At 42.7% G+C, this 24521-nt stretch overlaps 1 protein-coding gene across 3 annotated transcripts in view; it reads right to left on the bottom strand.

Moving 5' to 3' along the window:
* Positions 1–1059: 1059 nt before the first annotated feature.
* The window catches only part of CCDC85A (coiled-coil domain containing 85A), an 80906-nt gene continuing 57444 nt past the window's right edge, over positions 1060–24521 (bottom strand). The window contains exons 4-6 of one of the 3 annotated variants that reach the window (XM_074817119.1): positions 19694–19770; positions 10166–10285; positions 1060–3096 (exon numbers count right to left, since the gene is read on the bottom strand). In XM_074817119.1, the coding sequence (XP_074673220.1) occupies positions 3007–3096; positions 10166–10285; positions 19694–19770 (287 nt within the window). In that variant the 3' untranslated portion in view covers positions 1060–3006. The remainder of the gene's footprint in view (positions 3097–10165; positions 10286–19693; positions 19771–24521) is intronic. The other 2 variants (XM_074817118.1, XM_074817117.1) reach the window with 2 other exon arrangements.

Raw genomic sequence — 24521 nt, 5'->3', positions numbered from 1 at the left:
CAGCTTTTCTCCACTCCATAATGTAAAATCCACTCACTACATCCGCTACACGAGCGCTATTTAAAATTCACTCGCATGGTGAATTTTACAGCTCATTCATGCTCAGCTCAGAAGCTGGGAATGGCCCCATAACAACGTGTACAAATTTTCTACTGAAGCAGAGTTATGCTAAAAACAACTGAATGAGGAGTCCATGAGGCTTGGCACAATTACATTTTACTGAAAAATGCCTAACCATGTGGGCAGAAAGCAAGACAGACGAGATGAAGGTCCATAACTACTACAGCAATTTTTATTCATTAGTGCAGAGACATATCAGCAGGCTCCAGGATCCCTCAAGAGCACTGACCCTCTTCTCCACACACTGCCCACTTTCTCCTCTTTGTAAGCTGCATTTTTAGGAGCCCCCCCAGGATTTATTAGCTTCAAGATATTGATTGTACTAAGTATTTATTTTTCCAGAAAATTTAGGGCAAGTTTTCTGCTCTCTAGCACAAGCAACAACAGGCAGCTCTTTCGCTGCCTTTTCCCTGACACACAGAAGGACAAGGAAGCCTGGTCCTGAGGCAGAGATGTGGTGACCACAGGAGAACACCAACACACAAGCAGGACACAACCAGCCTCCCCCCATACTACAAACACCCCTACATCTCTTACCTGAGTAAAACAGCTCCAGGAGCTCCATCTCACCCCGTCCTCGCTTCAAGGCTGCACTGTTGAAGAAGAGGCAGGGAAGGGCCCCGCACAGGTGCTGTGGGGCTGCCCTTGCAGCCAGCACAGCTGAGGACTTAACACATCACACCTGGGGCAAGTGGTTACTGGCAACCTGGAGCTGCCTCATGGCACCCTGCTGTCTATACAGAATACATACAGTAGCTACCTCCTTTAGCACCAAAGAGAAGCAAGTTCAGGTATCCGGGATGTTTTAAGACAACTGGAGAGAAACTGAACAAAAATCCCCAACATGCAAGGAAACATTTCAAGCGGCTCCTTCAAAGCAAGCTGCATGTGAGCCCAAGCACCTCGTGGCTTCGATCATTAAAGGAGAGCAAACAACAGTGAGATTCTATAATTTATTACCATTGCTAAGATGAACACAGATACTTGATACCCAATTGTATGCAGAACTGTAAAAAAATAGTTTTAATACAGTATCAAAATTTACACAAGTGTAGTGTCAAAAGACCAGTGTCCCTCAAATTAGCCCCTGCACATACATACTGCAGGCACAAGTACATGTTTTACATTTTTTCATACATATATATATAGAGAGAGATATAGGAATACAACAATCGAAGTTTAACTATGCAAACAGTATGTATGGGAGAAAACAACATGTAAAGATAACAGACAACTGTTTGAGCTGGGTTATATATAAGAAATAATGCAAGAGTGCAATGTTTCAAAATGGAAGGCCGGATTCTGCATTTCCAACTCAAGGAGACAGAGTGAGAGGAGTTTTGCCCAAGAAAGCAAGGCTGGATCAGAGGCCTTACATTGAATGGTACCAAGTAAAAATAACAACAGAAACCAATATAATTACTGCTGCAAATTAACACACTTTTCCTGAAGACAATTAGCAGATTTACATCATACTCCTATATAACAAAAGATTGTACAGCAACCAAGCTACATTCCACTGCAAATAGCCCACAAATACAGCATGTTGCAAGCTCAGAGAAAACAGAGGTTCTGACTTTGGCTCAAATCTTAGTAACCAAGAACAAACCAGAAACACAGGAATTGTTGCATTCCTATTTTATTTCTTTTTTTTTTAAACTTTTATTAGTCTTTTTGATGCTCAGCTATGGTAAAAAGTTAAGCAACAGCATTCAGTCACAAGCCTGTTGCACATTCATACATGAAACTATCATTGCTTTTAGATATACACAAAATACCTATCATTGCAATTCAATACACACAACTAGTATCATACACATAGATAAAAATAAACTAAGCACATCTACGGCGCCGTCTGGTCAAATCTCAGGCAATCTGAACAAGAGCTTTCTGCCTCATAATAATGAAAGACATGCTCTGAGTGTAATAAAACCATTTTCTTTGAAAGAACACTACAGTGGCAAGAAAAGCTTTTTTATAATGCAGTGCAATCTTTTAGATCCTTATAGACTCTTGTTAAATAAACCAGCATGTCTCTAAATTAAGGAGTAGAAATTAGCATCCTGACAATTGGAAAATACTTTCTGAAAAAAACTCTGATGGGAACTCTGAATTGAGACCTGTAATAGTGACACCTAAGTATTCTGTTCATTAAAGGGCTGCGAACATCGTACACGTCTTCAGAAGATGTGCATCAAAGTGAATTGAAAAGAAAGCTATCTTTACTTTCATTTAGAAAGAAATTGTGTTTCACTACAAGTACTGTAGTTATGCTACACTACTGGCTGGTTAGGAGACTTTATGGTCTTTTAGCACCTCCGAAGGCAGGTATTCTACCAAAGCAAAAAAATCATCTGGAAATTGCCTAAGCACCATTAACTGATACTTTACAGACTGAAGTGTGAGTTACTAAGAAGTGACTTTCTCAAAACTGCGGAGACCAAAGGCACAGTTTATCAACGTCTCTCCAGTCTGGTGAAAAACCTCTGTTAAATCCAGTGGAAAACTCATTCAGACTTACTAGAAATTCACTGTTAACTAACCAAAATAAAACCTATTTCATGTAACTTTCTGCAGAATCCCAATTATCTTTTAGTTAGGATGGAAATACCTCAGTGCTTCTAAATATGGTGTGTTGAAGTGATGATGCGGCGGCAGCGTTTCACTAGCCAGTACACCGAAAGAGCAGTATTTGGGGAACACTGACAACACGGCTCCTCTAAAGACCTCTGTGCAGAACCTCGGCTAGTTTCCAACGAAGTCTCTTGCAGTGCATACAGACACCCCGCTGTCAGCTGGGAAGGCGCTGGGGACACAGTCAGTCCTTTCTCTCTCATTGGCAGTTCAAACTCTTTCTCTTCAGAGAGAGGACTTGCTCAGGGCCTTTTACATAGGTCCTTTATACTGATTTCCTGACAAATGTTGTCTAATTCCAGGGCACGACCCTGCAGCATCTCCAAGTTTCCTCCACACAACCTAAAGGGAGGGATGGAAAGAGATCTCATTATCACCAGTTCAGATGTACTGGCGTTCATGTAGACGTGCATCTGGAAACACCACGCGTTCATTACACAGACCATGCAGCACAGTAGGACAGAGGGGAGCAACACACAACGGGAGAATATTTCTCAAGGGATACAACATTCCTTCTGAACACAGAAAGCACATGCTTCTAGGTAAAAATGATCAAAACCAGAGACAAATGAACTAGCGCGTGCATCACCAGGATATTTTATGCTTCAGATGCAAGACCTTCAAGAAGGTCTCAACTGAAACTCCATTCAACCATTTCCCAAACCCCATCTCTTGCAGAACACAATTCAGAAGCTCAAAGCTCAGACCAGGAGTCTAAACATTTCCAGTTTAAAAAGCACACAGCAGTTCTCTTTCTCAAAGAATTCACTTGTTCTCTTAAAATCAAGCAAGGCATTAAAAGTGTTTATTTCATTTGTTCTTCCTTGAGCTCAGATGCCTTGTGCATGTAGTTGCTGATCTGTATGTGCCTGTGTGTTTCATTGAACCAGAGCAAAATCTACAACTAGTAGAAGTCAGCAATTCTTTTGGTTTCCTTCCTCATACTCACATCTACTCCCATTCATGATGGCGTAACATCCATGTTACAGTTATGGAATTGAAAATGCAGAGAAGTTATAGCCCCCCCCCCCCCCCCCCAAAAAAAAAAAAAAACCAAACCTTAGGAAAGTACTTTATAATGATTTACAAAAAGATTGACCAATTATAAGCAGGAGAATCAGTAGCTTGTGTCGTATCACCAGGCATCTCTTCCTGTGGCCACCAGAAACAAGAGTGGCGACTACCACCATACTGTGTTTTGCAAGTTAAGATTATTTCTGTTTAATAACAATCAACTAGCAACCAGCTAAAGTATAACTGCTACGAAACCACTCATTAATCTCTGGACCAATAACAATATGACTGTCAAAAAAGGCAAAAACTGCTTTCCATTGTCATCATTTACTATTTGTGTTTTAGCAGTGCCTAAAGCCCAGAAGTGAACAGAGATTGCATTAGCTGGAACTAAATAAACACAAAGCAGCTGGATCCTGGGAAGTCGACAGCCTGAAAAGACAGTTCCTACAGCTGATGAGCAAAGGTAGAACAACCCCAAGGTCCTACTGTTTTTCTGTGCAAGAGATGGGAAAATAACCCAGCTCCTCTGAGCCTTTGCTGAAAAAACCTGAGTATAATAATGAAAACCAGAAATATTCCCAGACTGGAAGCAATAAGGCTACAGTCATTAAACAGGGACACACAAATTAAAGTCCTTTGAAGAGAACTGTCTTTAATACTAATGGATGGGCATAACCCAAACCCTGCAAACTTTCCGTATGACCAGAATCTTGCAGCCTGAAATCAGAAGTTATCATCATAAAAATATGCATGTGTTTTAGCTATGTTTGCTGTTTTGTGAAACACTGTGCCTTGGGGAAAGCTGAAAAATGGGTTTTCAGTGAAACCTCCCGAATCAGATGCCTATGGCTGAGCCATCAGAAATGGTGGAGGGCTGGATATGATGAGACAGGCATTTCTTTCCAATGTTTGGTTGCTGATTTTCCTAACTTAATATTATCAAAAAGAAACGTCTCTTGGATAGCTTTTGTGAGAAGGCACATTGTACCTACATACGCCTTTCAACAATTTTTCTGGTCAATAAACATCAGACAATATTTACCAAGCAGCTAATGCTGAGACAGTAATAAACTAAAAGGTGACACTTCCCAAAGTCCTTTATTTCTAGCTGAACAAATGACCCCTTATTGCTAGGAAGGGACAAACACATCCAAGACAGCCCTGGAAAGCAGACATCCTAAGCAGAATTGACAAGGTGGGAATCGACAAGGAATACTCATGCTATTTTTATGGGTGGGAAGCAGAGAAATATTTTATCAGCAACCACTTTTGCTTGTGCATACAGTGCAACAGATACCTGGGTCTCGAAGGCATCGCAGTACTTTTATTTGCCTCCTTTTCAGAAACACAGGGTGATACAGACTAAATCTCTGCAGATTTATCACCACACTCTCCTTTTGTGCTGGCATATGTACGGTTCTTTGCACAGTCATGATAGCTGTACACATTGCTGCCTTCTGCGCACATGTTTATTTGGCCCTCTGCATTGTATTTGCATTTTGGATTCGCATATAGGGCTATTTTCTCCTCAGTTCACTAGTTCAACACTGACTTGTCACACGTAGCACTAATAGAATTACTTTGCGTTTACAAGCACTCAAAAGAAAATGTAATACTTAAGCATTCCTGAATGTGTTTTGAATAGTTATTACAAAGTAAAAAGCCCAGTACCAAAAACTTCACTCAAAATTTAAGCAGAAACCTTGATTGAATAAAAGACAGCTATGAGGTTCACCATAGAGTCATGGCAATTCATTTCTAGCTTACTTCTGACAGGCCGCAGTGAAAGGACTGATAAATCTTCTCCCTGGAAGCCAGGCAGAAACCTGCACCCTAACTGCAGACGAGAGCAGCTATGTCACCAGCCGGCTGCGGTGGCATTCGAGGCCCGTGGTACTTCATGTGCAGCATGAAATACTCGTGGAGATCTCTAGGGTCCCTGACCCCTCTTGCCCAGCCACCCCACCAACCCCACATGGCACATCCCATCCTGCCTTTGGCTCCCAGCCCACCTGAGCGTGCTGCAGCCCTGTGAACAAAACTTACCGGTAGCCTGAGGAAAATCCTGAAGAACACCCCTCCAGACTTAATCCAAACATTCTTGTGCTTTGAAATTACCTCCAAGCTCACTAATACATCATAAATGACTTCCAAACCCGCTGCTACATATTGCTACGTTCTCCTAAGGCAATGCAAATATATAAATACAAAGCAAAAACATTCCCAAAGACGTTGTTGATGAGGTGGTACCAAGACCAGATGTACATCGAGAATTCTCACATCCATTATCTTAATAAAATATCAACACGATCATGTAACACCATAAAATTCCTACAACGTCAATTATACATCCAAATTGCATTTTGGTACCAATCAAGACTATGCACCAAAATTGTAAGAGCCCAAAATGAAGCTTGTCATCATTCCACTGTTTTCACAGGCAAAATGATGCCACGGCAAATGTTTCATGTAAAACACCCACAGTGCATAAAGCTGCAGCAAAACAGAGAGCTACAAACTGGCAGGAACTGCAATGAGAATGCAGAAGAAAAGAAACATTATAATTAGTTTATCACAAATCCACTGTACTTTTAACATGGACTAGATGAATATAAGAAAAAGTAAAACCAGAAAGGAAATAACTAACTATTTTAAAAGTATAATAATGTATCAGTAGTCAAATCAGAGACAGATCATGAAAGTCAGAAGAAGAGGTAGCATTCCAATGCCAGCAGCAGAGCTTTGAATGGCTGGGGAACAAAGAGACAAGGCAGAATACAAGTATATATTTGGGATTTACAAAAATGAATTGATGACAAATTTAGTATGTTAGCACATTTTAGAAGTGGCATTACGTACATCACGATAACTTTTATGGATTACTATTAAATATGTATTAGTTAGAAACTGCTTTTTTATCCATAAATTGCAAAGCAATAATGTTGGCAAAAACACACATAGGTGCCATTGGACTGACAGGGAAACTGAGGCTGCCAGACTTCATCATACTGCCAAACGTTATTCTTATGAAGGATAAATTCGGGTCAGCTGAGTCATACAGTATTTTATCCCAGATATATTATCATACATAGATTTTTCTGGTCGATACCGAGCAACATGTTAAAATTATAGTGTTCCTAATAAAACAGTAATTGCATTACAGAAACAGTAATTGACAATTTCCATATCAAATCTTCAAGGGCATGTTGTCAGCAGTTAAACAAAAAGTACTTTGCATCCTCAGGTGTTTCCAGGCTCAATATGGAATATAAAATTAAGCACCTTAAACTTAACACTGCACATTTCTCCAGCCACAGGTTTTTCTGCCTCACTAAGGTAGTGGTCAGTCTTTAACAGCCTGCTGATTTATATTTTCCTGAGCTTCCAAGACAAGAGTATGTTTAAAAAAAAACAAAAAAAAGGAAATGTTATTTTCAAATTTGTTTTAGCAGCCACAAATAAGAACAGCAGTATATCTAAGCTTTCATGGGTCCTTCCTGAGTATGGGCATACATATAAAACTGACCGATTGCATTTACAGATAATTAGACTGATTACAGTGCTCTGGATTTCAGGGCAGGAGGGATTGTTAAATCTTCTTGCCTGACCTCCTGGCTACCACAGAACACTTATTTTTCTGCAGCGATTCCTACACTTGGCCTCAGACCTGGTCTTCGATTAAAGCATACCTCAATTTAATTAGTAGATGGCATAGTGGAGCTTCCAGTAGGTGACACTAAACTCAGGATAGGAAAAACCAGTGCAAGTTTCAGAGGTAAGCCTGTGCCCTTGGTTATTCAGACAGTCAGAGGAGGTAAGGATCGTCATTCCGTAAAGAGAAACCCTGGTCTGCAAAGCAAACCTATGTCGAATATGCACAGCTCCATGCACAAGCATGCAGTTATGTCATATACAACTTGCAAAAAGAAACAAACGCATCCTGCCATATGAAACAACTACTTCTGTATCCCTAGTGATGCCACTTGCCCGTAGGGAATAATCCCATACCCACTGGGAGGGGGGGAAGATCGCCAAGGCCCAGGCATGGCGGAGGACACACGTGGCAACTTCTTCTTTCAACCACCCTGGACGACGGATCAGGCCACGGGAGAGCCTTTATCAGACCAGCTGCATGGCAAAGCTCTTCTCTCTTTCACACTGTCTCCACCAGTGGGAGATTCACAGGCAACTTTTTTTTTTTTTTTAAAAGTCTCCTCATTACTCAGGAAAAAAACAGGGCTATTTTTAGCAATGACCTCCTGCTGTTTTCTTATGGATCTCTCCCTTTAAAATACATTCCTGCTCTTTAGATTTCTTGCTGTGCAGAAGGGGATTGCACTAACAGTGAGATTTTGTAATACAGACTAATTTCTTTTTGCAGGAATTCCAAATTGCCAAATTTGTAAAGAAAAGCAGGCTCCTTACTTTGGCTTGTTCTTCCTCCTGCATCTGATTCTGCTAAGTGATGCAAGTGAGAGCTCTTCACTCCCCAAAAAGGCAGGATCAAACCCATATGCTTCACTCTGGGAAACAGCAGGGTCTGCTCCCTGGCTGGGGATGGGGAAGGTTGGGCAGTCTGTTTAGCTGACAGCTCACTTTCCATTTTGAATATAACAGTATCATTTATATCTATTTCTGCCTGCTGCAACACCTCCTAGCAAACTTAAAGCTGAGCTTTCACATCATATTGAACTAAATTCTGTGTATTTCTGATCAATCCATTTCAGCAACCAAGGTATCGGCCATTGTTCAAACATTTCACTCACACCAAGCAGCTATTACAGGTTGTCAAATGCACGTTGTTAAATGTTCCATTCAGGGAAGCGCCTTTGCCAGTGGGTATTTTAAGAGAACTACAAAAGACTTTTTTGGATAATCATGCATGATCTCTTGACAGAATCACTTGCCATAGCTTTATTTTCTAGAGGGCAGCAGGTGAAGGACACGGAAGATGGGCACAGGACCTTCAGCACCGCTGAAGCAGGCGCTCCTCAGCACCGCTCCTGTACAAGGGCGAGGCCAGCACACGCAGGGGCAGGGGCGCTGCCGGTGGGGACGTGGCCAGGGTGGCAATTACAGAGGGGACCTGCAATTGTGTGCACGTGGAGAGGGGCTCAAGCACCCTGCTGCTGCTTCCCCCCTTCGGATGCCAGAAAAACAGGCGAGGTGGCTGTGGTGAAGCGCTGCGCCCAGGTTTTACGTTACAGGAAGGGATCTGATTGCTGTAATTTGTGCACAGTTCACTTGCATAAACCTACTTCCTCAGGCTTTGTGGAGGAGAAGTCAATGTCACTCAACCACGTGGAAGATAATCACCCTGCGCATAAACTCTGATGTCCAGGCAAGTCAACAGCATTACTGAGCTCCGTGCATCTCCACGAAGCTCAAAACCAGAGCAAATGTCTACAAAAGTCCCTTCCAGATCTCCGGTGAAGGAGTGCAAACCTACCCCTGCCAAGTAACCAGTGTGTCCCTGCAGCATCTCTATAGGTGGGGAATAACATCCACTTAACCAAATTAATATTAAAGCAGTTTAGCTAATGAGTGAAGTACAGGAGAGAAGACGTGCACAAAACACCAGAAAGCAACCATGTCAGAGCCAGCATTAGGAGACAGGAATACAGAGTCCCTGCTCTCCGCTCAGCTCACCATCAGTTTTTAATCCTCTCTGGAGGGGCACGGACACAGCTGACACCCATGCTGCAGTGGGACAATGAACTCAGCCACTCGCTGATTCCGACCATCTGACAATCCACTGCATTTTGTAACAGCTTTCTGAGTTTCTTCAATTGTAACAGTTTCATTGTTGACATGGGTAAGAACTTGCAAATTTGCCCCTCTGATTGTGTCAAATGCTGTTTATCAATGCAACACAGGTCTTGGCAATCCAACCCTGACTTCAGAGTACATCACATCTGCTCTCAAAGAAGTTTCAACACTGACCTTGGGATCATGATGCATGGTCTTCAGTCCAAAGTTCTGCTATTTTATTACAAATATACCATGTGCATTGTCTTTAACTTTGCATTAAAGTATTTATCTCTGCATGGGTTACAGGAATCCATTATATTCCACTGGAGAACAAATATGCATCCCAGATGAAGCAGAAAGACTTCCTTATTCAGAAAAACACCACTTTCAGCTTCAAAGAAAAACTGTACAAGTGTAAGTAATTTGGAGAGCAGCTACAGCTGGCATCACCCCCATCGTAAGGGCTGGATCCCTGCCCCGAGAAACACACAGTCCACAGATGCAATGAGTGACAAACAGAAAAACAATCCCGCTCATGACAGTAACATCCCAGTGGTGTCCACAGGAATGTTGCCAGGACAATACGACACGTGTTGAGGAACAGACACGACGTTTTGCATGGACTGTACCGGAGGAGCGTTACCTTCAGAGCATTTACCACTGAGTCAGACTGCTGAGAGGCTGAGCCATGTCCACTGACGCTAGCTGGCTCGTTTGCAGAGCAGTAACTCCCCTCCGCCCCTCCTGGCATCCTAATGGGATCCTTCGCAAAAAATTGAAAACTATTTAATAAAGAAAAGGGTTGGTAACTAATTAAAACAGATGTCAATTATTTATTGTTCTGTTTTAAAAGGCTGAGAAGCACTAAAGGCATGTTTTACTCCAAAGTCCCCCTCTTTCTGTGCCACAGTAATCAAGATCCAGGTGAGGCAGCTCAAGTGCTACTGTTGAGTGTCACCCAAACACTCTGGCCCTCAAGGGTGTCTATCTGGAAAATCAGGATCTAGTAATAAAATTTCTTATGTATGTACATCGCTTCCCAAAAGTCCTGTGAGGTTCAGAGAGATGATTTTAACTCCAGACGAAGGTCTTCAGAGTGTCTAATTTTATCCCAGTAATTCTGGAGGTTGTTCCTTCAACAAAACTCACGTTTCTAAACGTTGCTGCATGGTTTGCAACACAAGCTGAGCCGCAGCTGACCAGGGAAGGAGGCAGGAGCTCTGGGCTGCCAGCTCACTCCTTCCCTGCCTCTGGCTGCTCTGGAGTGAGGGCATGTCCCCCCGCTTGCCTGCGACATCTCAATTTATACCAAACAGTGACAATCTCAGGGGCTTTTTCCTCCCAGTGAACACCTGGAAGGGTTCTTCGGGACACTGCCAAACAAATGCAAGCCACCTAAACTCTTACAGCTCAGTCACCTCAAACTTTGCAGGATGTAAAGCATCTCCTGGAGCAACTGCAGTGCCGAGGTAACCTGAGCAAGCAACCTGCTTTGGAGGAGTGCTAAAAATACCCCTGCTGCATTCATGGACAGCAATGTGATAGCTGCAGCGACAGAGATGGCCTGAGTAGACATTTCCCAGGTGCTTTCAACCTGACCTCCTCTTCACTGTCATTCTCCATGCCGAATTTTGTTTAAAAAAAAAAAATACAAAGAAGAAAAACATTTCAAAGACACAGATGTAAAGTTCCCTTCTTACAGAGTAAGAAACACTGTAGGAAACATTAAGAAACAATCTAGCAGTAATTCCTGCTGGAATGTGTGGGAAATGCATTTCTGAAGGAAAAATAATGACAGTGGAAAGAGCCTCTGATCAGAATCAGTGCCCTGATGTGCACTAATTTGCCCTGCTGAGCAAGCACACAGCACGCTGCAGTCTTTTTGGGGGTGTCTATAATCTAAACAATAGGAAAGATGAAGGTGGGTGTGGGAGAAAAAGGGCACAGAGAGATGACATGAGGCTGAACTTCACAGATCCAGTCTGCCTGAAAATGTTTAATTGAAAATTACCCTGTTCCAAAGCAAGTTTATATGCTGTGCATGACTTCATCAGGATATGCCCAGGCCTCGGTAACCCACGCTGCGCAGCTCACAGCCGTGCCAAGGGGCACGTCGCAGAGAGAACCCCTGCGACTACTGAACGCGTTAGACTCGATCCCAGCAATCGTCTGCAGGACTGAACCTCACGTCTTCAAAAAAAAACCCCAAACCAATTTAAAACAATGAGAATGCTGCATCTGCTAAGCCCACGGAAAAGGTACCTTGAGTCTGAAGATGAAACCCCATATGGTACATGAACTCGTCTTCCAGGGCCGCCCTCCTGCCGAGCAACAGATGCAGCGTAAACCGCAACGCTGGGCACTAATGGGTCTCCTAACCAGGCTGACAACACTGGCACGCACTCAGGGCAGGGTGCAGTCCTACCACTCTCTGCAGCAATGGCTATTATCAGTTTGTTGTTATGTATGGGGGGAGGTTTAGGCTTTCTTTCTCTCTGGAAAGAATTTATACATCTCTTACTGGCTGGGCATACTTAATGCTATACTTTGGGAAAGTTAATGAAAGAGGAAGGAAAAGGGGTAATAAAGCAGATTGGAGCAATTCTGGTGTGGGGTAAATTCCTTCAGTCAGCTTTGGTTTTTTTATTAGTCAAAGTATTCTGTTTCTTTACTGACTCCGGGGCCAGCAAAGATTTTGGTCAGTTCTGAATGGTAAAATATAAATACTGCTATTAAAAGGCTGGGAAAATTAGTAGAGATTGTACATCTAAAGCCTCCTGATTATGAGAAAATCCAGGAGTCCTGCAAACTGTGCTGCTGTCCAAGTTCAGGCCTTCCTCCAGGTAGCTGTCCTCCACAGCCTCATCTGTGCCATATGCAGCACATTTTTGTCTCCCTTCATGAGAATGAGAAACTTGTTGGGAACGCACTGCTTTTAGCAGACAGCGTTCTCAACACATGTTGGTAGGAAACTGAACATTACTGTTTGCCCTGTGGACATCTTTCTCCCTCCTCCCTCTGTCCTTGATAGGAGACATAAGCTTTTCTTAAAAAATAAGGCAGGTTTTACAGCCCTGAAGCCCCATCCTCCAGCTTAGGAACTTATCTCAGGTGAGGCCAGTCCACAGAAGCAGTAGAGCTTCAGCCTTCTTTGGAGGAAGATTATCCCAGATGACGATGGGGATGGGACCAGCCTGAATGGGACCAGCCTCCTGTTCCTCGGCAAGTCCTGTGTGCCTGAAGACACTCCAGCACTACCGACTGCATTATGAGCTTCTGAGGCAGTGAAGCAAAACAAGAGCAAAAGGCACTTTGCCAAAGTGGCAGTGTCTGAAAACAAGGTGCCTGAGGAGACTAGAAAAGTGGGCTTTTCAGACCTATCGCCACAGCTGCTGCTTGACACTGTGGAGCATGGCAAGGTTTAATCTTCTACCAAAACCTGACCTGAGTTTCCTTGCTCTGAGGCCCTTCTCTGCCACTGCCCAACCCACTTTACAACTGGATCCCGAGCAGGACCTTGAGGATGGGAGGAGAAATCCTGTTCCCGTCCTCCTCTTCTCTAGCTCCACAGACAGCACTTGCATTCAGCCACTCCAAGTAGGCATCTCGTGTGTCCGCATGTTTTGGACAAATCTTTTCATTTATTATCCAGTAACAAAGCTGTGAAAGTGGAACCAAGTCAGACAGATGGGATGAAGTCATGGCTCCACAGTGGTGAAATCTGTATTAACTATCAACATCTTGAGTAATTTTGAATAAACAGTGCTGCACAACTTCAACACCTGAGAAATAATTTACTACTTTGCTCATCGGGCACTGCCAACCTTCCCTACTGCCCCTCCCAGCCCTTGTGCCCAAGCTAAAGCACAATTTGCATGTTGCCTCCTCTGAGTCTAACGCATACTCTGTGCTGATTACACCACTGCAGAAAGCACGTTGTCTGAAGCAGGTAAAACCCATATAATATCCCGTGTACATTTTGCTACAAAGATGAGAGTGCAATCACTAAATGTGCAGATCCATTTTCTGTTGGAAGTAAATCTAGAAAACAGCTAATGCCAACATGCGACTCTAGTGAATACAAAGCACAGGAAATCTGACTCAACCCCATAATATCACATAACCAAAACCGGGATGAATGGAAATTTAGTATCTCCCTCACTTTCAAAATGTTAAGGATACTCAGGCCATTCTCTCATAGCACCAGAGGCAAACCCTGCCCTGTACCCTGGTCACACTCAGAATAAAGACCCCTGTGTACAACAGGGTATTCTTTGATGGAGAAAGCTAATCATGAGCCTTTGTACTTGAGCCAGGAGAAAACATCATTTTTTCAATCCATACTGTTAAGGACAGTCATGAATGAAAAGCACTGTATTGCAAAGCACACTGTACAGCTTGTCAGTGGCAGTTTATCTGCCAGCCCCTCCGGAGGAAGCATGCTGCTTGCTGCCTGACTTGCAACCTCCCCACAGCACGCAGGGATAGCCGAAGAGAAAAAAAAACACAGTCCATCTCTGCCCAAGGACACTTGCAGTCACCTCACTAAAGCTTCTGAGCGAACACGATTTTCCTGTCCACTGGGCACTGCTCTGTTCACTCACCATCGGAGACCTACCTCAGCAAATGCACAAGACCTCATTCTCCAGCAGCCTTTTATCCCAGAGGCAAGTGGTTTACTGGGAAGCATATCCTTCCTGCTGGGGAACTGCCATGCCAGTTCAATCACTACCTGATTGTCAAAGCTCTTTTCTGATTTCCCCAGCCCTCAATTTCCCCATTAGCTCAAAGAAAACACAGGCTGTGTTTGTCAGCTTGTTTCAAACAGGCAGGAGAAAGGAAAAACAGAAAGCAATAAACTGCAGTGTGTTGCTCTGTTGGAATAATAATGCACTAAACAAAATGGCAACAATTTTTTTAGGGAACATTCCTGTCAATTAAAATACACAATTTTAAAATGCTGCAGTTATTCACCATAATTCCTCTTCTCAAAGACCTCAGCAGAAACCTCTACTTCTGCATATTGCAGCCAAAATCCACATATCCTCATAGCATATTGGAGGCACGCTCAGATTTCTGAGTGGCCAGAACCATTGCTGGCTACACACCTTCAGAAACAACTATCTGTGGCAAGCCCTTCACAAACCTCTTGTGCTAATGAGCGTGTAAGAGAAAAAGGCCCTGGGCTGCAGCACCTCCAAATCTTGGGAGGCCACACATATAAAGACCCCCGCTATTTAAAATCTGGAAGATTCCGTGGACTCTACTAAAAAATCATGAGTACAAAGTAATTCCAGGCTTTTGGAAATTACTTGGGGAAAAAAAAGAAATAAATCTGTCCTCCTCTCTCACCTGCAATTCTTTTTGTACACCAGGCTTTTCTTGAATTTGTATCTTGGTAACACCAAGCCCATAAGCTCTCGCCATTCAGCCTGCCTACGCCAACCAAGATGGAAGCGCTACGCTCAAGACACCCTGAGACAAAGACTCTGGTCAGAACCTCAGCTGTTGTGAACTCCATTAATGACCTGTGAATTCAAACTGAGGATGAGCGTACACGAAAGAACCGGGCGGGTGGATGCTGTTGATTTACTTTCAGCAAATATTTGATGACATGATTAGGTAACACGGGTTTGTTCAATGGGTTTTAATTACATTTGGTTGAAGGATTCCCCATTCTTCTACACACTATGGAAAGGAGGAGACAAACATTGTTGGACTGTGAGTGACACAGATTTTACAACAGAAATACTAACCAAACAGTTCTCGTCTTCTAATTAGATTTATAACTAAAACCATGCCATGCAAAGGGAAAATAAAAATCGCGGATCTCAGCAAAAAGGTTTCTGAAAGATTTGGAGATGGGTTGAAATAAAATGTGATATTCCAATGGAAGGGGGAAGAAAGAGGGAAATGGAAAGTGTTGGAAGTGCTTAAAAATATGCTAGTGTGTGCCTAAGGGCTATGCCTGCCATTACAGACTTAAAGGTACGAGGACTGGAAAAGGCTAGCAAGGATGCAAAATCCAAAAAAGTGCCTGAAGCAACAGCAGAACAGAAAGAAAAACAACAAAAAGAGATGGAAAAGGACTGAAAGACTTGTAAAGGGAAGAATGAGGAAACAGGCAGAAAAGCCCATGTGAGAGGGAGCAGAAGGGCTCCCGTTCAGCCCTGCCCCACACCTGCCTTGTGGCTTTGGTGCTGCATGTGGTGGAAGCTGGGAGCTCAGCTCCCCGCACCCAGCCTTCGGCCCCACTGACCCACGCAGTTTGTTCACTCACAAAGAGGCATCTTGGCAATACTTCCCTTCCCCGTCATTAAAAGGTAAAGCTAAATTACAAGGACAAAGAGTTGGAGGGGGAAGAATGTCTGACAGTTCTCCATCTCTGCCTCTTGTTCCCTCCTCCCATGAAACAAATAAAAACTAAAGCATTTAAATTGGGTGCCTTGCCAAGTTTATCTTTTGCAAATGCATTCACTGTCATTACATGACAGATGCCCACTTTCCCATAACACTTCAGCTGAGCTTATCAGCCCTGAAATACTACCCCTGTGAAAATTCAGGGATATCTTCAGTTAATTGACATGAGGATGCCAGATCCTGATCTCGCTTCCCTCAGCATAAGGCAGGGATAGCAGTTAGACACCACATCAAGTCTGGGAGGACACTCCTGCTTGCAGTTAGCTGAGTTACTACTGACATAACAGATCTGTCCCAGCCCAGGAAGCTGTAACCAGGATCCAAATCCATTGTTCGGTCCCTACATATTTTCTTAATTACTGCTGAGTATCTTCATTACAACATGCGCAGGCACTATGCTCTGGCTAGAGCACTGCCCATACTATCACGTTGGGGCTTTTTTACGTTAGCAGCAAAACTCCATCCCCAGTGATGCTGTAGTTTCATGTCCATTTTGAGGCAGCAGAAGGCAGCGGCACTGCCAGAGACCATGTGCTGCAGAGAGCTTTCCTGTCCCAGCCCCACAGGGGTTATTTCACTCTGGCCCGAAATCCATCTAGCAAAACCAGAAATGTTCTTGCTCAAATCCTTTTGTCTCTACACACTGCTGTCACACACCCTTACCTACACGAGCGTTTGAGATGCACCAGTGCAGGCTGCACGCCCCTTGTCTCGGGCACAGCCGGCACAGCTTGGCATTCTCAATGGAAGACCCAGCTGCATGCCATAAATCTTGGAAAGTATCTGCTTTCTTGCACAAAAATCCTATTTGTGGCCAGAAACTAAAAGGGCCTGGATCATATCTTGTTACATGCTATCTGAGAGAAGGAAAACAAGAACAACAACTATAAAAAAACCCCAGCTAATTACAGCTCTCACCAACACAGCAAACCTCACAACCCATCTATGGCTTCTCAGAACTCTTAAACCCACTACTATGCTAGAAACCACCACCAGAACAACTGTGCAGCACAGCAAGAGACATTAACAGGTTTAAGTGAATATGCACATTTTTTATACCTTTCCTATTACCCGATCAAACTCGAATATTGACTCAGTGGTGGTACTGCACTTCCCCTGACAAAGAAGCCCTTCAGTGCAGCAGAGTGAACTAAAACTCGGATTCCATTTGAACAGTGATGGCAGCACTTAAAACCATTTTCTCTGGAAATGTTCTTGCCACTAAATATTAATAAAACCTTTACATTAGAGGTCTGTGAGGTTTTGAAAAGAAAACTAATATGTATGGAGGGAGACAAGCAAAGCAAAAGAAATTGGAAAAGAACCACAGCTAAGTGATAGATGAAAGGAGTGATTTATTTGAAGAGAGTGTCAACAAATGTGCCAGTGCATTTTCATGAGTGACACAAGCAGAAAAGGGGGAAAAGAAAGGATATTGAAAGCAGAGAGGAAAAACAAGAAAAGCATGGCAGGAAGAGAGAAAAAAGCCTCAGAAAGCAAGGCAAGGACTCTTCAGTAAAGACCTAGCAGAGGCATTGCACTCATGAGTGCGAGTCGTCACCTCTGTCATACTAAGTGCAGTCCTGCAACTCCCCAACCCTCCCAGTGCTCCAGTACGCCACCAAAGAGGTGCTATGCAAAAAGCAAAAGGCACTCTCTTACTGAAGCTGAAATTTTAAGGCACAACACTTTAACCGAGTAAGAGCTGTGCCAAAAACCTTCATCGGTTGTGGAGCTCATTGTATATTTTCAGCTGATTTGTCAAAAGCACTTGGTTTGGCTTAATGCCCAACAAACTCCCATTCCTCCCATTAAATGGAGTCGAACCAGTGCCAGGAGCTTATGCATTTCCATCCTGCATCCTTGTCTTTGTGACGGGGCCTGATCACCACTGACAGCACGTCCAAGGTGTTGCTCACAGGAACAACAAACCCCCCAAATGAACTCATGCTAAGTCGGAATAAGCTTGGTGTCTACGTTTCCCTTCTCTCCTCAAAGCAATGACTTTCTTAAGGAGAAAAGGTGAACAAGATACACCAGGAAACATGAATCCTTGTCACTCATTATTTCTTAAAGTATCCAGAGATATTAGGAGATTTTTCAGAACTCTGCTACAGATCCCTGTGCCAACAAAACCAAACATAAAACAAACTCTGACCTGTACATTTCAAAACAAAAAGCCCTTTGCAGGCTTGCTCACCTAGTTCTTCCCCTTCAAAACCCCACAATCAGCACATTTTGTTACAATTACTTTTGGAACAGCTACGGACTTAGGTGTTATTTTCACAAGTGCTATTTTCTGGTTTTGGCACCCCATCTAAGATATTTTCAATGAACTCAACATGCACAATGTGGGTGTTCCAGTCCCTGGCAAGATCTGGCAATGCAGTTCATGGGTCTCCACCTGAGTGCCTCAAACCCCAGGCAAATAAAACATACGGCCACTTCTAAAGATTTTGCCCACAAAGAATGTTCTGCACAGTTTAACCTCCAGTGCTGTTCCAGACAAACCACGACAGTATTTTTCAGGCAGGTTTGTTAACATTTCCTTGAATGCCGTTCTGGACAAGAAAATAATATTCTTTATCACTGAAGATCAACCTTTGTCTTTCCTATTGAAGACTGTATACATGTTAACGGACAGACATTTAACCATTCTTGCTGTCCTTCTTTTTCAGATCAAAAAATTAGGGTACAGAGAAGTTACATAAATTGCTCAAGGTCACCTAATAAGTCAAGAGCTAAACGAAAGCTCTAGAGGCCCTTCCAACTGTCATATTATAGGCGAGGGAAAAAGCCACCACACTTTACTTAAAATCTGTCTTAAGGAAATTGTTAACCTGGGACTGAGATCTTCTAGCTGATCTTAGCTTATACAAATGCATAAATCTGAGCCAGTGGATTTTATTTCTTACTACATTTCACTGCTATCTTGGATCATTACATTCAAATAACAGTGCTAAATTCAATAAAAAGCGCTTTTCTTCTTCAGACCAATGTCTTCATTTAAACTAGTGGTTGATTTTAGCAAAGTGCAACTTCTTTTTTCTTCCAGTGGCAGCTTCATTTGGAGACTTTATGGACTTTTTTAGGGATTACTTAACAAAATATAATAGAAACATGCTCTGGTATGTATGTGTATATATAAAAAATTAAAAGTGTCTTTGATTCATTCTTAATGAACTTCAAAATTTTTCATTCTTAAAAACATATTGGGAAAACCTTTAACTGTATATTTGCTTATTTATTCAATTTAATTTCAATCTTGCATTTATGTATCTAATATATTCCTCAAAATATGAGAAAAATATAATCCTATTATTATTATTACTTAAAACATTTGCATTTTTAGAGCAAAATATTTTAGTTAACTACAAAAAGTACTTGATACTTTAATAACAAGAAGCTCTTGGAATAAAACCAGAATGTAAAGGGTCAGTTCACTGCGATTTTCAACCCTTAAATTAATTAATTATAAGCAGCGGCTTCCAGTGAACTTTTCTTACCAAGGTATCAACACCTGGAAAGGAGAAAAATTAATGAAAGCATTGTCATAGCCTTAAATAAATACCCCACTCAATCACATCAAGATGAACAAACAGATGTGAGTGCCTTTGGTTATCCAAATGAGGAGCCTGGGTGTTCCAATGCAGTAACGTCAAATGACAATACTGATTTTGTCTCAAGCACGAAGACTCAAGCGTTGCTGTCTACCTGCCGGCTACTGTTCCCACCAACAGAAGTCACCCACCTGGGGCAGCATGCGATTTTCCTCCTCCAGCTGTCTTACTCTTGCCTCCAGCTGCCTAACATAGGACAAGGTTGGTTCTAAAAATCAAAAAGAAAAAAACTCATATTATCCACAGAGATCTGCTTGTGTTTACTAGTGTCAGAGCCTGTGCTACATTCTGACTTGTACTCACAGCAGATGGCCTCTCTCAAATGTCCATTAAACATTCAGCTCTGGTCCTCTCTAGGGCAGTGCAGATAACGCTGATACTAGAATTAATCCAATTCCTCCGCGCTTTTCATTCTAAACTGCTGTGCTTTAAGTTGGTCCCTTCTCAGACACAGGGTATCTAACAGAAAGGCAACACAGACTTAAGCTCTTCCAACCCATGCCCTGAGCTCTGTGAGCTTGTACTGTATCTTGGAAATATTCCATGAGAGTAATACATTATCCCACCAAGTCACCACTGAAAAGCCCAGAAAGAGAAGACAGTGTTCTGCAGGAAGAGGCAGTCAAAGAGGCCCCTCCACACAGCCCGGCGGAGGTCCGGTGGCACACGGGCAGGCTCCCCCCCACAAGCTGTGATCTCCCCTGCGGCGAATACGGCCGCTTGCCAGCACGAAGGCTCAAGCCTCAGCTTCTGCTAGAGCCATGTTGTCAGGGCTTGAGCTGGTGCTGGAAAGCAGACGTGTGTCCCCAGGGCCCTGAGAGGGTTTGGAGCCTGGCTGACAGCATGACAGCCCGGCACAGCGCTGCTCACGGCGGGTTCTCCTCACCCCACGCACACCAGGACAGTGCTCTACTAGGACATGCTCTTGCCACACTGCTGCGCTGTGCGGGCTTGGCTGAAGAGCAAAAGACTGCCCACTCTATTCACAAGTAACCTCACTGACCTTTGTAAGATAATTTGGTTGATAACGAAGAATATAAGCACTTCTAGTCTGCTCTGTTCCCAAGAACTTTATGTAAGAAGAGTAGAGCAGTGATCCATCCCTAAAAGCATCCAAGAGCTTTATCACCATGCACGTCTTGGGTCGCACTGAATTTCTGGTATTGAAGTCCTGTGTCTAAGAGAAATACACGCCTGAGAAAGTAGCACTCAACTGGAAGAGAAAAGACGTCTTCTCAGTGCGGAAACACTGCTGTGACTCTCGTACCTCCTTGTATCTAGATGGAAGTTCACCACGTACGTGCTCCTGACTCAACAATCCACTCAACTTTCTCTGAGATGTCAATTCCAGTAACATATTTGTACTCAAACTACCACATAACTAGTAAAATTCTCTCTCTGATGATTAATGGTACAGAATCCACGGGTATTGGGGCAGTATTGCCAGTTGATATAATCCTGAAAAGCTGCATTGACAACAGAGCTGTTCACTGCTTTGAACGGACAGATGAAATTGTGCACCAGTTTCCTCTGATACCTAATCACCACGGCAGTCTGCCCATAAAATAAAGGTGATGGGAAATGAGGTATCACTTACTGCTCTTATGAGACTGCAGAGGCTAAAATATGCACACCCAGATAGTGCACGGGAATTTACACAACATGAAGACAACAGACAGTAATTTGTCAAAAATGATTCATACACAGCAAGGCACCGGATTAAAAATAGCATTGTACAATAAAAGGGAAAGAGGTAATCTGAGGTCCTGCGTGCTCTGCTGCCTAAGGATTTTCATAGCTAGTGATGGGTGCATCTCTGGAGAGCCGCTAAGCCTAGCTCAGATGAGCACTTAGAAGATGAACAGCTTATTCAATTAGCTGTATATGACAGGGTCCCGCCCATCAAATCAGCTTCCTTCCCAGCAGCAGCACTTTTGGGAGGAGCCACAGAAGCTCCCTCACCATTATGGCCATTAGCATAGGCAACAGCTCCCGGCACATCTCATCTCTTCTCTCTGTTGTTTTCTACATCAGACGGTTTCTGTGGAGCCATCTTTTCAGAGGGACCGAAGCAGGTGCATTCTTTGGCACTAGCCATCTCTAAATTCCTTGGTTACAAGTCCACTTCTCTGTTAGTTTGGGCTCAGACTTCATGCTCAAGTCCAACTTCCCAGCTGTGCCCACCAGCCCACTTCACACCAGCTCTCTTCTGGATTCTCCTCTTCAGCTCCGGGTCTTTTGTGATTTTCTGTTTTACCACTAATTAGCTCCTCATGTGATGTATACCTCTTGGAAAAGTTTGCTTCTCAGTTTTATTCCTTCACTCACATGTTGGGAGTCTAGAATGGAGATCTCTGCTGCTTCAAATCACACAACTCCACTGACAGTTCACAATTTCCCAATGCCAGTTCATACCAGCTGAGGATTTGGGCTGAAATCTGGGCCTGTTAACCCTTCTAAAGTGTGAAAGAGTTATTTAAATCTCCTTCTGTAATCTGATTGAAACAGAAAATTAGGTCATCTACCAAAGGCTTGATCTAGTGAATCCTTATTTATGTGTGTCTTCTTGACACATAGACTAGATGCATATATATTTCAGTATCTGTTAATATATTTATGCTGTGATGCTACGAGCTTAGAGGGAAAAAAGAGTAGAAAAGGCAGTCAAGGACGTAAGAGACAGTGGAATTGAAAATACACAAAGTGAAACAGTGTCACCAAACTTAAAAAAAACCAACCAAACAAAAAAGTTGCATTTTAAAAGTATTTATGAGAAGGCCTATATGATCCATCTATTCTTAATCAGCCTGGAGACCAGTAAAGAGCTCTAAATAAATGCAAATCTTAAAATGCCATCCAGAAAACAGTTACCTGCTACCACTCCCATTGTCATTCCAGGCAAATTTTCACAAGACAATTAAGCAATTTAAAACCGAAGCAGAATGAACTGATGATAGTAATGCTTCAGCTTCTTTATCTGAGCTGAAAACAAATGTCTCCCAAAGGGAAAGCAGTACAGAAACTTAGCATCACTTCCACAACATTACTGTTGTCTTATAATAAAGCATTTAATAAGATGCTACAATGTGTCAGGCAACCACTGCTCTGAAACATAACCTGCGCAAACAAGATGATCCCTAGCTGATGTCATTAGTCATAAAAGCTTTTTGTGTTTTATCCTTCCCCAAACAGATTTATCTCACATTGCTCATTTTCACAGAGCTGCAAGTGCACAGAAAAGCCCTCCCTTATTTGCAGAATCTTAAACTTGAGTTGTAGACTGCTTATAGATAAACTTCCAAACACAAATCTGGCGAGCTTCCTCTACGGAGAACACAACCAGGGAAAAGCAGCATCTGTATTAACACCCTAAAAGCTCAACTACTATGTTCTGGGTAATAGTTCAGAAACTGTTAACTATGTTGAGCTCAAACACATACTCAAATAAAAACAGACAAACAATTACTTTGGGCCCACATCTAAACAAGATCTGACCACAGAGATGTGACACTGCAGTAGCCAAACTACCAGTATCATCACCTGTGGGCTTCTTGGTTACATTACTTCCTCTCCTTCCCACTTCTACAGGAGCAACAATTTTGAACAATTCCCCTTCTCAGGAATGGTCTCCTACCAAATAAGCTTCCCTACTTGAGCTTACGTGAGCTTCTCGTGCTTTTCGCATCACTGAAAATGTGATCACCATGTGGCGCTTCGTTCCAAGGCTGAAACCAAAATTCTTTTCCAAATCATTAGAGAAAAAGTAATATCTTGCTTTTAGGGAAATTCAGTGACAATCCACCCTTTCTCCACATCTGTGGCTCTAACATGTTACTACAGAACATCAATATTTACGTAGCTGATCTCTTTCTTCTTTTGACATCAACACTCTTGAAGCCAGTAGATATTCTGGGGTTATGTCAAGCTATCAGACTCTTAGGTTGCTGCCAAAGGCACATTTGTGCCTTGGCTTTATCCATTTTTGTGTGACTGTCGCTGATCTCAGTCCACCAAGTAATTCATAATGTTCTTTAAGCTAGATTATCCTCTGCTACTTTAGAATGGTTGAGGATGCCACGTTAAATTCTGATACTTTTTTTTTCTGGGTTTGGGGTTTTTTTGCAGAGACTGGAGGGTTGCAACTCACAGGCAACTGTGATATTGCACTGGAGAACTTCTTAAAGAGGTCCTTTACCCTCCTATTAGCTCCCTGCAAAGCAAATAGATCACAACCCCACAGAAAGCAAAAACTCAAGGGTTCAACCTACACTTCTACTTGTTCAAATGAGCTTAAGTAATAAGCACAATACAGCAGGTGGAAGGGATTTTTGCTAATGACCAGGGGAGTATGTGAGGTAAAGAAAGAGTAGGAGATGCAACACCTCTAGTACCAATATAAACCTAGAAAGTAATACACAAGAAGTGCTTTAACTCAATGACTAAAATTCCATTTTTCTGTATTTCTAAAAAACACTGATTCCAAATTACAATAGTTGTCTGCAAAAACTGAGCACGGGGATTCCACAGACCTCCTTTTGACTAACTTTAAAGGACAAACCCATCAATGAAAAAGATGCTACTTGCTTCATGGAAGTTGAAAAAAAATGTAGAAAATCTTTTAACTTTGGAGAAAACTGGTAATACAGTGGATGAGTAAAGCAGACATCCCAGAGGAAGTAGAGCAAGATCCTCCAAGCTGAAAATAGTCAGAAGGGTAGAGGTATTAGGAGAAGAGAGTAATACTGTTTGCATTGATCCCTAGCCATTAAGTTAGGGCCACCAGGAAGACAAGGTGCTACACTGGACAGAAGGCTGCTCTGAAGCAGCAATAGACAGTCCTTACATCCTCACAGCCAGAAAACGGAAAAACACAATTTCATGATAATGCAAACATCACCTTGGTTCTGTTAACATCAACATTTTTTGCTTCCACTGGCTCAGCTCTATTTGGTATTCATG

The sequence above is a fragment of the Strix aluco genome, chromosome 3 (assembly GCF_031877795.1).
Source record: "Strix aluco isolate bStrAlu1 chromosome 3, bStrAlu1.hap1, whole genome shotgun sequence".
Taxonomy (NCBI): domain Eukaryota; kingdom Metazoa; phylum Chordata; class Aves; order Strigiformes; family Strigidae; genus Strix; species Strix aluco.
The sequence above is the reverse complement of the archived record's forward strand: the minus strand, read 5'-3'. Positions and strand labels throughout refer to the sequence as shown.